Source organism: Hoplias malabaricus, chromosome 2 (assembly GCF_029633855.1).
Source record: "Hoplias malabaricus isolate fHopMal1 chromosome 2, fHopMal1.hap1, whole genome shotgun sequence".
NCBI lineage: Eukaryota > Metazoa > Chordata > Actinopteri > Characiformes > Erythrinidae > Hoplias > Hoplias malabaricus.
In genome coordinates, this window is record NC_089801.1 from 53,527,469 (window position 1) to 53,540,599 (window position 13,131).

At 38.6% G+C, this 13,131-nt stretch overlaps 1 protein-coding gene and 1 pseudogene across 1 annotated transcript in view; both read right to left on the reverse strand.

The window, feature by feature from the left end:
• Positions 1–677: 677 nt before the first annotated feature.
• LOC136677010 (uncharacterized) lies at positions 678–2,734 on the reverse strand (annotated as a pseudogene).
• Positions 2,735–10,048: 7,314 nt separating this feature from the next.
• The window catches only part of LOC136687180 (prolactin receptor-like), a 56,924-nt gene continuing 53,841 nt past the window's right edge, over positions 10,049–13,131 (reverse strand). The window contains exon 9 of the mRNA XM_066661465.1: positions 10,049–11,852. Within this exon, the coding sequence (XP_066517562.1) occupies positions 11,157–11,852 (696 nt within the window). The 3' untranslated portion in view covers positions 10,049–11,156. The remainder of the gene's footprint in view (positions 11,853–13,131) is intronic.

Sequence of the window (13,131 nt, forward strand, 5' to 3'; positions counted from 1 at the left end):
CATTGTTTTTGACAGGACATGTGTCAGTGCTACTGGTCAAAAATGCCTCAGATTTTTATTTGTAGAGGAAAAATATTAGTTCATTTCCAAGATTGTGGAACAATACTTTTATCTAACAGACACTGAAAGAGCTGAGTAAAGAGTAAAGAACTTATGGATACATACCCTAAATACTCTACCTGGGCTGTATACATGGTGATGGTGTGTTAGTATGTGTTGTGCTGGTATGAGTGGATCAGACACAGCAGTCCTGCTTAAGTGTTTAAAGCTGTCAGTGTCACTTAATTAATTGTGCAAATACAAAGTGCTGGTCAGTGGAGTAGATAAAATGGCCAATGAGTGAAGATACAAGATCATTAAATGTATTTCAGTTTTGCTTTTTTAATCTTCCTACACAATTCCTAAGTTTTCTCTCCATCCATTTACATTTACAGCATTTAGCAGATGCTCTTAACCAGAGTGACTCACAAAAGTGCTTAGCGTTCAGACAGAGTACAAATAGGTTAGGGTCCAAATTCCCTTTGAGCTCAGATGCTTGTCAGAACAAGGGCCAGTGTTGATTCCTAGAAAGAACAAATCATAGTAAGTGCAATACACAATACAATCTAGTCAGTGCTCAAACCTAGAAAGAAAGGAGTTAAGTGCAGTATAACCATCTGTTACGGTGAGCACTTAGATTAGTGCTCAACTAAGTGGGCCACAAAGAGATGTGTCTTCAGTCTGATTTTGAAGACCATAAGAGAGTCTGCTGTTTGGACAGCCAGTGGATGTTCATTCCACCATCTGGGTGCCCAGACTGAGAAGAGTGTTGATGCTAGTCCTCCATGTAACTTGGGATGGCGGGTCAAGTCGAGCTGTACTTGATTCTCGACGGGCTAGAGGTGCAGTCCGACTCTTGACCATTACCATGAGGTAGGGAGGGGCTGGTCCATTCTTGGCTTTGTAAGCAAGCCTGCGAGTTTTAAACCTGATGCGGGCAGCTACAGGAAGCCAGTGATAAGAGCGCAGCACTGGAGTGAAGTAGGTAAACTTTGGAGGATTGAAGACAAGCCATGCAGCTGCATTCTGGATCAGCTGAAGGGGCCTGATGGCCCACAGAGGAAGACCAGCCAGGAGTGAGTTGAAGTAGTCAAGCCTTAAAATGACTAGAGACTGTACAAACACCTCAGCAGCCTCCTGAGAAAGAAAGGGTTGGATCTGCCGGATGTTGTACGGTAGGAATCTGCATGACCGAGATATGGGTTGCAAACAATAGCTGGCCATCCAGAATCACTCCAAGGCTCTTTGCATCTCCAGGCTTAACAACTGAGAAGTTCTTAAATGAGATAACAAGATCTTGGTAAGGGTCGGCCGTTCCAGGGATGAAGGTGTTTTTTTCTTATGTTAGCTTTCATTCAGTTCACTTGTTAGCCATGGTTTACTATTTATAAATATTTCAGTTTCCCAACTCTCATTAATGTTATTTTCACAGACCTTAATATATGAAACAGTGGCATCAGTTAATTCAAGTTCACCATTGTTATTATCAAATAAAATCAGCCAGTCAGTGTCTTCTGAACTGTCTTCTAAAGAATCCCCCCATTGTGGACCCAGAGCTTGTAAAATCCCATTGAAAAGCATGTTCTGGAGCAGCTGCCCATAAGCCCAAGGTCACTATGCTTTAATGTCAAGTGCTGGTCAGTGAGGTATAAAGCCCCAGGATTGGGATGTGGAGGAGTGGACGTGTATCCTCTGGAATGATGAAGCATATGTAGGGGTGGTTACCCAGACAGGGATTAAGCCTAGTCCTGGACTATATGCTCCTGGCTGTGTAGTCCAGGACCAGGTAATGTTTTCTTTTTTTCCAACATGTATCTGAGGGAGGAGAGAGAAGTCAGTGGGTCATGAGTGTTGTATTATCTGCAGCTGATAAAAGTGTTGAGCTGTTCTATTTTAAAACTGGAATGCAGGCAGACAAACACTGCCAAATGTCATCTAACTGTAAACCATTCTCTCTCTACCTCCCCTTCTATGACTATCTCCTCTCAATCTATCTCTGTCCTAACTATGACTCTGACTTAATCTCCCCGCTTCCACTCTCTCCCTCTCTATCTCTCTCCACATTCTCTGATGTATTAAAAACCTTAATCCTCACTGAAAATTATTTTTTTGAACTAAAACACTGTTTAACTTTAAAATACACTTAATTTGTTAAAAAAAAAAGCAATTTCACTATCTTTACTGACATCAAATTTCATTGAAATTTAGAATGTTTTTCCTTCTCCTGAAAAATCACTATTTTGGAGCTATAGGTTTTTGATTGGACAGTGATGATATATTTAAAAAACTTGATTTGAATCCTACCTTATTGCCTTGTCTTTTTATTTTATTACCTTTTTTGGGGATTGGGGATCCAATAATAATAATTTACCTCAATTAATAATATATAACTCAAAAACTTAATTTGTGCTTTTTGTACACTGCAAAATTGAGATAACCTCTCAATCAGGAAAACAATAAAAACAAACAGTCGGCCACAGAACATATAAAAAGACTAAATGTCACATTCCCATAAGCCGCCATCATTCACCACCTTATCTCCTCCCCTTAAAAACGTTAAAGTCTTTATAATTAAATTCTCTTTGTCTGAAGCTGTGGATTAACCACAGAGCACCAGGGGCTAGTTTAATTTGCTCATTGTTTAACAGCACCATAGCTAATTAAGATAATCCTGTTTCATTCTGGTACCTGACATTTTCTATTTTTATTCTCATACAATATTAAATAAATATTAAATACCATAGATAGATATCCAATATATCACCTTTGTGTGAACATAACCTCACATCTCCAGTTTTTACTTTTTAAGCTTATGTTCTTTAACATAATTGAAAAAAGGAAATTTTTTAAGTGGCAAACTTTCACAGTGTACAGACCAATAGAAATATATCAAACTGACTTCAGATTTATTTGTTAAAAAATATATATATGAGTTTCCTGTAGAGCTGCTGTTTGGGTGATATATTGTAATTTATTTAACAGTTTAAATTGATTAACTTTGACAAGTCTACCTCAACATGTTCAAATGAAAATAATTTTTTGGAAACTCAGGGCATGACATTAAATTACAGTCAAAGAGTACCTAACAGTACCTAAAATAATAAAATCTCCTTTCAAATCTTAGCATTCATGATATTTTTTTTCCAGAAAAACAACTAAAACAACTAGAACTGCCTTACAAACTTTAGGCTAATTTTTTTTTTAATGATTTTACAATTTTATTAAAAACTGACAATGATGGTAACATTAAAAACACACACCTGTGGACAAGGTCACAAATTCCTAGTTCACCTACATGTGATGTTGAATTGTGGAAGGAAACCTACACAGACACAGGGAGAACACACCAAACTCCTCACAGACAGGAACCCAACAATATATCTTAATTTTGTCAAATATCATATATACCAGTTTTGATGGGAACTGAAACCACACAGACATTGCATTTACTTGTTTTTTTCCTTGCAATATCCTTTTGTTTACAAACCAGAAAGCAAACAGGTCCATCAATCCTTGAAACACTGTAACTGTGGAGTAATCCATAAACAGTGCTACCAAAGACGCGTTTGCTTCATTTTACTTTTAATAAATCCATGAACCTTCAGTGCCTTATGAATGTACAAGATGGGACCAAAGGCGATTGGACCCGGAAATGGCAAAACGTCACGCGTCACACTTAACAAGTGGACACCAGAGGAGCTTGGGTCAGAGTGCCATTATAATGCAATTACATTTCTCAGCCAATTGCACGGACGGAGCTAGTGTGAGCCGCAGATGCTCCGCCCCTGCAATGCGAGACCAGAGCTAACTGTTGCAACAATAAAGGGTTATCTTATCTGGATCTTTTTATTGGCGAATCACTAAAATATGACTAAAACAAACTCTTCAGCAACTGATGAGCAACGGTCTCTGACAGTGAGTGTGTAGTGTTTAAAACCTCCAGGAGCACTGCTGTGTCTGATCCACTCATATCTGCAAAACTCACACTAACACACGACCGCGCTGCAGTGACACTGACAATGACCCGCCAAATCGTACCTGCCCTGTGGGGGTCCTGGAAGAAGACCAGGGTGAGACACAACAAACAAATTATGCAGCAACAAATGATGCAGCACACTTGAGGTCAGTGGAGCTGAAAAATAATGGGCAGTTGGTGTGAAAGCAAAGAGGTGGCTATAATTTCACGGCGGATAGGTGTTTATGAGACAATGTGTGATCTGTGGTGCCATCTGCTGGTGAAAAATGTGATCAGACGTCAAAGAAACTAAACATCTGTGACGGATTTACACACATTATACTGTAAAATAAGACAACAGGCTTTTTATTTCGTTTATTCGTTTATTAGCTTTTATTCACTACATGGGAAAATATTATTTTCCAGCTGATGGCAAAGCTTAGAAACACAGAAACAACACATTCTCATAGAACACACGCACGCACACACACACACACGCGCGCACACACACACATTTTCAGCCTACTATGTACCTGCTGCATGTGTACTGTACTGTAAGTGCAGTGTACCCTGATAGCAAGGAGACGGCGGACCACTGTTGTCCCACTGAGGGCAAAGTTGGAGGTCCACTAATGTTTTGCACAGCGTTTTCTGGGCGGACCACTGGTGATTAAACAGAATTGTACACAAAATGCCACATTTTAGCACTTTTACATTCTCAGTCCAATTTACATTTTTCTTCCTTCATTAGGTTCTTTTGTTATCTTTTATAAATAAGATTAGTAAATAATTTTAATCCAGCACAGTATCAACATTTTTATTATAATCATTTTATATCAGGCTTATACTCATTATATCTCTCATAGTTCTTGGTAATATTTGTATTGGTTTGTTTTCCAGAATAGAAGTCTCTCTGAATTTAAAATCTGTTTGAGGAGATTAAAAATGATTTATATCATGTACAGGGCAGTAATCTGAGTGGTCCGATGGTGGACCAGCAGTGGTCTACAGTCAGTGATGTGCCAGCCGTTTTATGCCAGTGGACCGATATATGCTCACTGTATGGGTAGGGTTGATTACCACATACAATAGTTAATATAGTAATATCATTTGTTGTTATGAGTTTCCTTGAACATTTTCTTGAACTGCTGACAAAAGACACACTTGAGCTGTCCAACACCACTCCAGCACTAGACATATCTAACGGTGCACTTTTTAGAGGATCTGTTCCTACCCTCCCCAAAAAGAAGATACATATTAGACTCTCTGCTGTGCTGAGAGTAGCAATGACAGAGCCTCTATTCTCGACATAACATTTCAGTGAAGCATCACAATGACTTTGAAGCTGTAATTTAAAGCTAAGTATATTACGTAGTATTCCTTTAAACTGAGAATGGTTAAATCTATTTTAAGACTTTTTGTAGTAATTGACTTTTTGTAGTAATCAACCTTACGTTACAAATGCAGCAGTTAGAGAATAAAACACTTCTGTGTGTGTTTGGTGTGTGATTCAGCTTGAAGTTGATTGGGGCCCCTATTTTTATTAAGGCCGGGCTGCATGTGTGTGTGTGTGTGTAAACAATTGTAAAGACAGGAAAACCTTACACAGTTAAGGCACAGATATGTACAGCATCACAACAATATAATACACCACAGAGGAACACAGTACACAACACAGCGAACAGAAATGTTAGAGAAACAGTGAGAGTGCAATCGAGACAGAGAGGAGATAGAGGGCCTCTTTGATTGCATAACAATAACTGATTGCAATTATTGGAGCTGATTATAATTATTTAAGCCGAACACAATTCTATTCCACAGTTGTTGGTTCACACAGGTCATATTTATTTACCTCACAGAGAACAGAAATCTATTTGGTTCATTTTCATCCACTGCACTGAAGAAAATGCCCACAATGAAAGTAAAAATGTTTTTTATTCAACAGACTTAGCTCTGTAACACTTTTAGAGGTCAACGGAGCATTGACAGCTACAAACGTCATAACCATCAACCACTTTACGCTTGTACTTTACCAATTGTTTGCAGTGAACAAAAAGGCAATTAAATTGTTAAATGCAATTATTTACATTTACAGCTTTAAATGTTATGATTGTTATCAGAGAGGGAGAGAGAGAGGAACTACCGACAAAATTTTAAGCATAGACAGGTGCAAATTAAAACTGTAACACAAATGACACAGTGTTTAAGTCTCTGTTTATATCACACACACACACACACACACACACAAACACACACACACACACACACACACACACAACAGAGAACAGTGTTCTCCCACCTGCTTAGTGTAGATGAGTATGTTATTAGTGTTTCTACGATAAATAGTCTGTAGCAATATCTCAACCCACAAGAAAAAAAAGTGAGAGAAAAGAAACACATAATTTGACCTTGGTCACAGTGCTTTGTCTGAGACAATGACTCACTTAAAATTAAATAAACAATAAAATAAGTGTGCAGCCTTATTAAACGGCACAATCATAAACCTTCTTAAGTGTTCTGAGGATGATTTTCCAGCCAACTTCTTTTAAGGTTGTGATCTGTGATGAACTTGATTTAATGTGACAGTTGTCACAGCGTCTGTGTCTCAGTCTTCACAGTACTGCTTCAAAAGATTTGGAATAAGTGTCACGTTAACAATTTCTGTTCACTTACTGGCTTCTAGAGATCTCGTCTAGTGTCCGTTTTATACCGTGGCCTCGAGGCTTTATGGATTATAATATGGATATTGTAACATTGAACATACAGCAACTGTTGTGAGGCAAGGTCTGCACAGTTCACAATGATTTTCAAGCTGTTATTTTATGGTAAAAATATAACCTATTGTTTTCTTTAAGGTGCTGGAGATGGCAGTGTTCTCAAACCACAATAGACCGCAAACTGACCAAGAAGGACTGATGTAATTTAGACAAGCCAATAAGTTTGGAACAAGTGGGTCAAGTGTCGCAGTGGGTCCAGAGCCTACTTGGAATCACTCACACTCACCAAGATGCTTTTGAGTCATCAATCCACCTACCAATGTGTGTTTTTGTGGCGTGGGAAGAAACCCACGCAGACACATGGAGAACACACCAAACTCCTCACAGAGAGTCACCCAGAGCGAGACTCGAACCCACAACCTTCAGGTCCCTGGAGCTGTGTGACTGTGACACTACCTGCTGTGCCACCACGAAATTTTCTGTCCCAATGGATCAAATTATAAATCAAAACAAAGTTTTTGGATGGCTGGCAATCCTGCAAGTCATATTCAGAAAAAACTCCATTATATACTCCAATATATTTATTCTGCACAATCTAATAAAATCTGCACACTTGCTGTTCAAAGAAAAACATGTATCTCCATTTTTGTGGATTTTTAGTTTACTACATCATATGGGCACAGCAACTGTCCTTCACACTGTGTGAAATTGTGACTAACAGAAATGCTCCAAAATAAAGGCTCCTCAATTAAAAATAAAATCATTTTACATTGACGTCCATTGAAAGTTCAGGTCTTTTCATTCTCATGTAAAATTACTATTTTAGAGGTGCACATTCTTCCTTGGACAGCGACGAATTTAAGTACATTAACAGTGCACAACCCAGTCATTACAATCACTGCCACTGTATGCTGTGCATTATTGCATATGCTCTTCTGATGAGTATGTTTCTGGAACCTTACACTTTGTTTAATTGACAAAAGCATATTGTACACCTCAGTGCTGTGAATACTTTGGTGCACTTCCACTCAGAAAACTCGTTCTGATAAACCAGGACCCCATTTCTGAACAAAGTCCTTGATGCAGAAAATGTGTGATGTGGCTATTAACTGTTACATCGTACTTTATGCAAATGGAACGCCATCAATGGAGACAAAGAATACAATGCATTAGTGAAAAACACAACTGGGCAAACTGGAAAAATGTGAACTGTGCAAAGTGGAAATTGCTACAGGAAGTAAAGAAGACTTTGAAATTGACGTATCCAAGCTCCGTCCACAATTATCTTGTGGGGCCAAATGTCATCTCATGTGTTATCCTGAATTGTTCCTGAAAAAATATGCTCCCTCTGAAACCTGCCCCCACTGATGATTATAGTCTGACATTTTAATATTCAGGGATGATTCCCAGATAGGGATTAAACCTAGTGCTGGACTACACAGCATTTTGAATTGTGTTTTCCATTGAAAGGAGGATATAGTACATTACAAATAGGGTTTAAAGTGTTGTTTAATTTTTTGGAAGGTATAATTGTAATTCCAAATTTGAACATTCTCAGACTCTTGTCGTTTTGTGGTAACTGCTGCGTAGAATTGTCACGGCTGGGGGTGGATGAACACACAAGGAATCTGTTATTACAAAGAACAAAACTATAACAAAACAAACACAAGCAAACTAGAGAAAACTAAACAGGACAAACAGGAAACAGCCGTGAACCGGGGCAGACATGGGTAAACTAAGAAACTACAGAAACATACATCCACACACAAGACCAGACAAGGGAGCACTGCAAACAAAGGGGTATAACTACACTGGGCAAATGAGGAACACCTGGAAACCTTAATGACAGGGCATAGACTAAGACGAGGCTAGGGTGGAGACAGTAACAAAACAAACAGAGCCATGTGCTAACTGAGCAGACGGTGGGAAAACAGTCATACAACAGTATAAGACAGGGCAAGGGTGTGACAAGAATTAAAAAAGACCCATTTTAATTGCGTAGTATTAAAAAAGAAAATACTGGTACACATACAGGTCACATCTGGCCCTGCATCCACAAATGCAATATTTTGTAGCAACCGCACCAAAATTTGAACATTCTGTTTAAACTTCCTATAGCTAACATGAACTAATTCATTTATGGGTTAAGCTTGGAAAGGTCAATTTGTCACTGACCACATCACTTGAACTCAAGCTCATAATTATGACAGCTGAGCCTGAAAACTGTGAATTCCTAGTGGATCCGTGAGGATATTGACTAGACAAGCATAGGGTCACAGTGCTGTAGAGTGGGCAAAAACAGGTATTCATGCCACATAATAGATCTATTCATAATATAAGTTTATATTTAAAAAAATCATGTCGGGACCAGTGTCCTCATGAATTGAATGAATTGAATCCTTCTGATTGTCTTGAAGCTTTCATATTTCTTCCTCCTGGGTTCTAAGTTTGGATGTTTGCAGTCCTGTGCACCGTCCTGCTTTGTTCCAGTACAGGTTGAGATGGGAAACTAACAGTAAATAGAAGCGACACTGTCAATCTGTCTTGAGACTTTCAGAAATGTTCTCCAACAAAGTTGTAGGAGCCCTGTGAAATGTTCGTGGCAATGGTGTCCATTCCACTGTCATTTGGCAGAAGAGGAAGCGGATGAGGGAGGAAGGTTGTTCTGAAGGTTGTACTGTCCACAGAATGAACCTATTGATAATCCTTGTGTTCAGTTCTTCTTCATTATTATGCATATCAATCTGGTGTCAGTGTGCGCATTACAGGTCATAGTGTGTGTGTGTGTGTGTGTGTGTGTGTGTGTAGGTACAGAAACACTGAACGGTAAGTTCCACATTATTATATTTCTGCCTGTATAACACACCAAAAACAGTTGAAAAACATTTCTAGCATCATAGGAAAATTGTAGCCATTAAAAAACCTTCCTCAATTTTGTTTCTATTACTGAAGTAACCAGAAGGGTAATATATATAAAAGAGGATAATTAGTTAACATGTACCATGTTACACCCGTTTTTACAGATTTTTTGTTCTTACCCATCCAGCCAACCGGGGAAATTGTTTTCTGAGGCACTGAGAATTAGCATGCTGTTCCAGCGTTCACCACAAGGGGTCTAACTCAATATACCGCCATTTTAGAGGGTTGGCCTTATGAGACAAATTGTTCAGCTGTCCTTTATTATTTATAATTTATATATTTATAACAAAGAACAACTAAAGAATTGGTCAAAACTCTATGAAATAATAAGTGTTAGCCATTTTATGTTACCCTACATGATTGACCCCCCCCCCATCCCATTTCTGTAGTTGTCTGAAGAAGCAGATGGTGGCGCTGTACTCAATGCTTGTATCAGTAAATGAGTGAATGATCAAGAAACACTCCACTGCAACTTCACATAGAAAATATGGTATCATTTTCTGTGCCACCCCTGTGTGTGTAATGATCTCAGTCTGGTCACCCCTATGAAAACTGGCTCCACCACTGATTACAGAGGAAGAAAAGTAAATATTCTAAATTTTTTTGATGGTTTGATGTTTTGTAATGCATTTGATGTTTTTGGTGTGTTATAGAGGCAGAAAAAACTGCGTGGTATATAGACTCAAAGACTTTCAAATTAGTTTTTTTTTATCCTTCAGGGCTTTTAGTACACGTGACTATACACTGAAAATACTGATGCACTGTATTTACTTGATCCAAATACGTATTTACATCATCACACATGAAGACAAACAATTTGCACCGAAACATGAATATTTATTTATATTATATACTCAGTTTAGTACCTTTTGGCAATAAGTGTATTTGCTATACTATGGATTCATGGAAAAAAGTAAAAACATGAAACAAGTAAATTATGTGCATCATACTTTAGTGAATATACACTACAGTGCGAATATCAGAGACCGTCTTTCATTTATTTAATTTCTTCTCAAAAACAGTTATTATATTCACCATTTTATTTTTTCAATTTTCAGTATCAAAAAACATATCGATTTTTTATTAAATAGACCCATCTATATTTCATCTATTATTTTGTGTGTCCTCACCTTCTTACAGCTTCCAGTCCTTTCAAGAAACATGCATTTATTTTTTTCAAAGAAACCTGCTCATATATTTTTACACCACCAATGTGCTTAAATATTCTTAAATGTTAGTTACATTTCCTGCTTCTAATAGTTCAAGTACTCTTAGTGTTCTGTTCAAGGTTTTGGTGCTGTACCAGGTCTTGCATGGTTGTGGAGCTCTACTCCACTTCTAGAAATATCTAATCTCTTCTGCTATCCAGAAATTCAATAAATGAGGTGTGGTCACTGACTTTTGTTAGTGGTGTAAAAGTCAATATTAAGTCAATATGTGTGATTGTACTTTGCATGTGTGTAATATCAAGTCATTTACACATATACACGAGGACACGTCCTCATGTGTATATACTTGAACAATACTTAGTTCCTCTCTGTTAGTTGGGGTAATAAAGGCACAGCAAATTCTCCCTGCTCCATGTCCCCTGCGTTAACTCCATTACTGCTGTCTGGAGTCTCCACCTGTTTCTCCAAGTAATCAAGGAACTGGCTGCTCTTCTCAGAGTCCTCTTTCATGTCCTCCTTCAGATGCAGATTGGTGGAACCCTTGAGTGGGTTTGAAACACAAGGGACCAAATGGACCGCCCCACTTGGCATCACTCCATTCACACAGGTGTAGAAATCATGAGAGGTGGGCGGAGCAGTGCTGGTTAAAGGTGCCGGGTTTAAAATCATGCTGTAGTCCATACCTGGGAATGACACCAGCTCTGGCTGGACAGGGCTTGATGATGGCCATGCCCATGGCTGGCTCTCTGGAGGCAGGGCCACCTCCAAAGTCTCTTCACTGTAGTAGGTAGGCCCTTCTCCATAGAGTACAGGACCTTGGCAGTAAGGAGCGGGGCTATTGTTGGTGTGCAGTAGTTGCTGGGTACCCTCAGGATAGGTGGTGTACATGTTGATGCCAGGTGGGTTTTCTTTGGGATGGGGCAGTGGGCTGGACTGAGAAAGAGAGAGACCCTCGTCCATGCTGACCTGATACCATGTCTCCTCACAATACTGAGGAGGTTTATAGCCATGTAGAGAGGAGAAATGACGATTAATATCATCCATCTTCCCCTTCTGAAAAGAAAGGCAGTTATAGTAAGAAAGAAAGAAAGAAAGAAAGAAAGAAAGAAAGAACTTACATAGGTTTCTCCATGAAAAATAAGCTATATATAGTCCTAATATATATATAAAAATAGAATACATTTTATATAAAAGGATTTTTTAGGAAACATGTTTGAAGGTTTAAAGCCACACACACTCATTTCTCAAGTATTTCTATACACTCAAGTATATAATAATGTATTTTTGTTTTAAAGATTTGCCATGGAATAAGCATTTAGTCATTCATTCATTGTCTGTAACCGCTTGTCAAATTCAGGGTCACAGTGGGTCCGGAGCATACCCAGAATCACTGGGCGCACGGCGGGAACATACCCTGGAGGGGTGCCAGTCCTTCACAGGGCAACACACACACATGCACACCTACGGACACTTGAGTCACCAATCCACCTACCAACGTTTGTTTTTGGACTGTGGGTGGAAACCGGAGCACCCGGAGACAAAAGTGTCCGCGGAGACAAGGAGAACACACCAAACTCCTCACAGACAGTCACCCGGAGTTGGACTCGATCCCACAACCTCCAGGTCCCTGGAGCTGTGTGACTGCTACACTACCTGCTGCTGATAGTTGTTTGAAAGATCTAAAAGTCACTATCTTCTGTCTGATCCAAACATCAAAAGTGGTTCACATCTGATAAGGACTGATGGTGGCAATGTAAACAAAGTTGCATCAATGAAATTGTACAAGGCACTAGTGAAAAGATAGGACTTTTAGCCTGAATTTGGAAGCCCCTGCAGTGGACGAGAGCTGCGAGACAGCTGGCTACAAAACTGTAGATTATGATATGGAGAATACACATACGCTGAGAAACTCCTTCAATCCAACCATGGTTTTAGAGGCTGAATGGGATGGAAGGTATTATCTGTTACATACAATGGTAACCAGAAATGAATGACAATTAGTGTACAATGGCTTTAATTATTTATGGAAAACATATCATATGGTCTTTATTTTAAATTAAATACACATTTTGCTGTAATACAGTAAGAAGCATGATATTTGCTTTTATATTTACTTTGAGTTATTTTTTGAGACTAAAAGTACCAATACATAACTATCCATGTTTATATGATCTTCTAGATTCTTAGCTTCAATTTTATTCATCTTTCAAGTTACTAAACAATGCTATAAATAACAACGAATGGGATTAACCAAGCATTAGACCCAAGACAGAATTACAGGATTAATACTGTGCCATTTTCTTGTGGTTTTTGTCATGGATAACAATGCAAA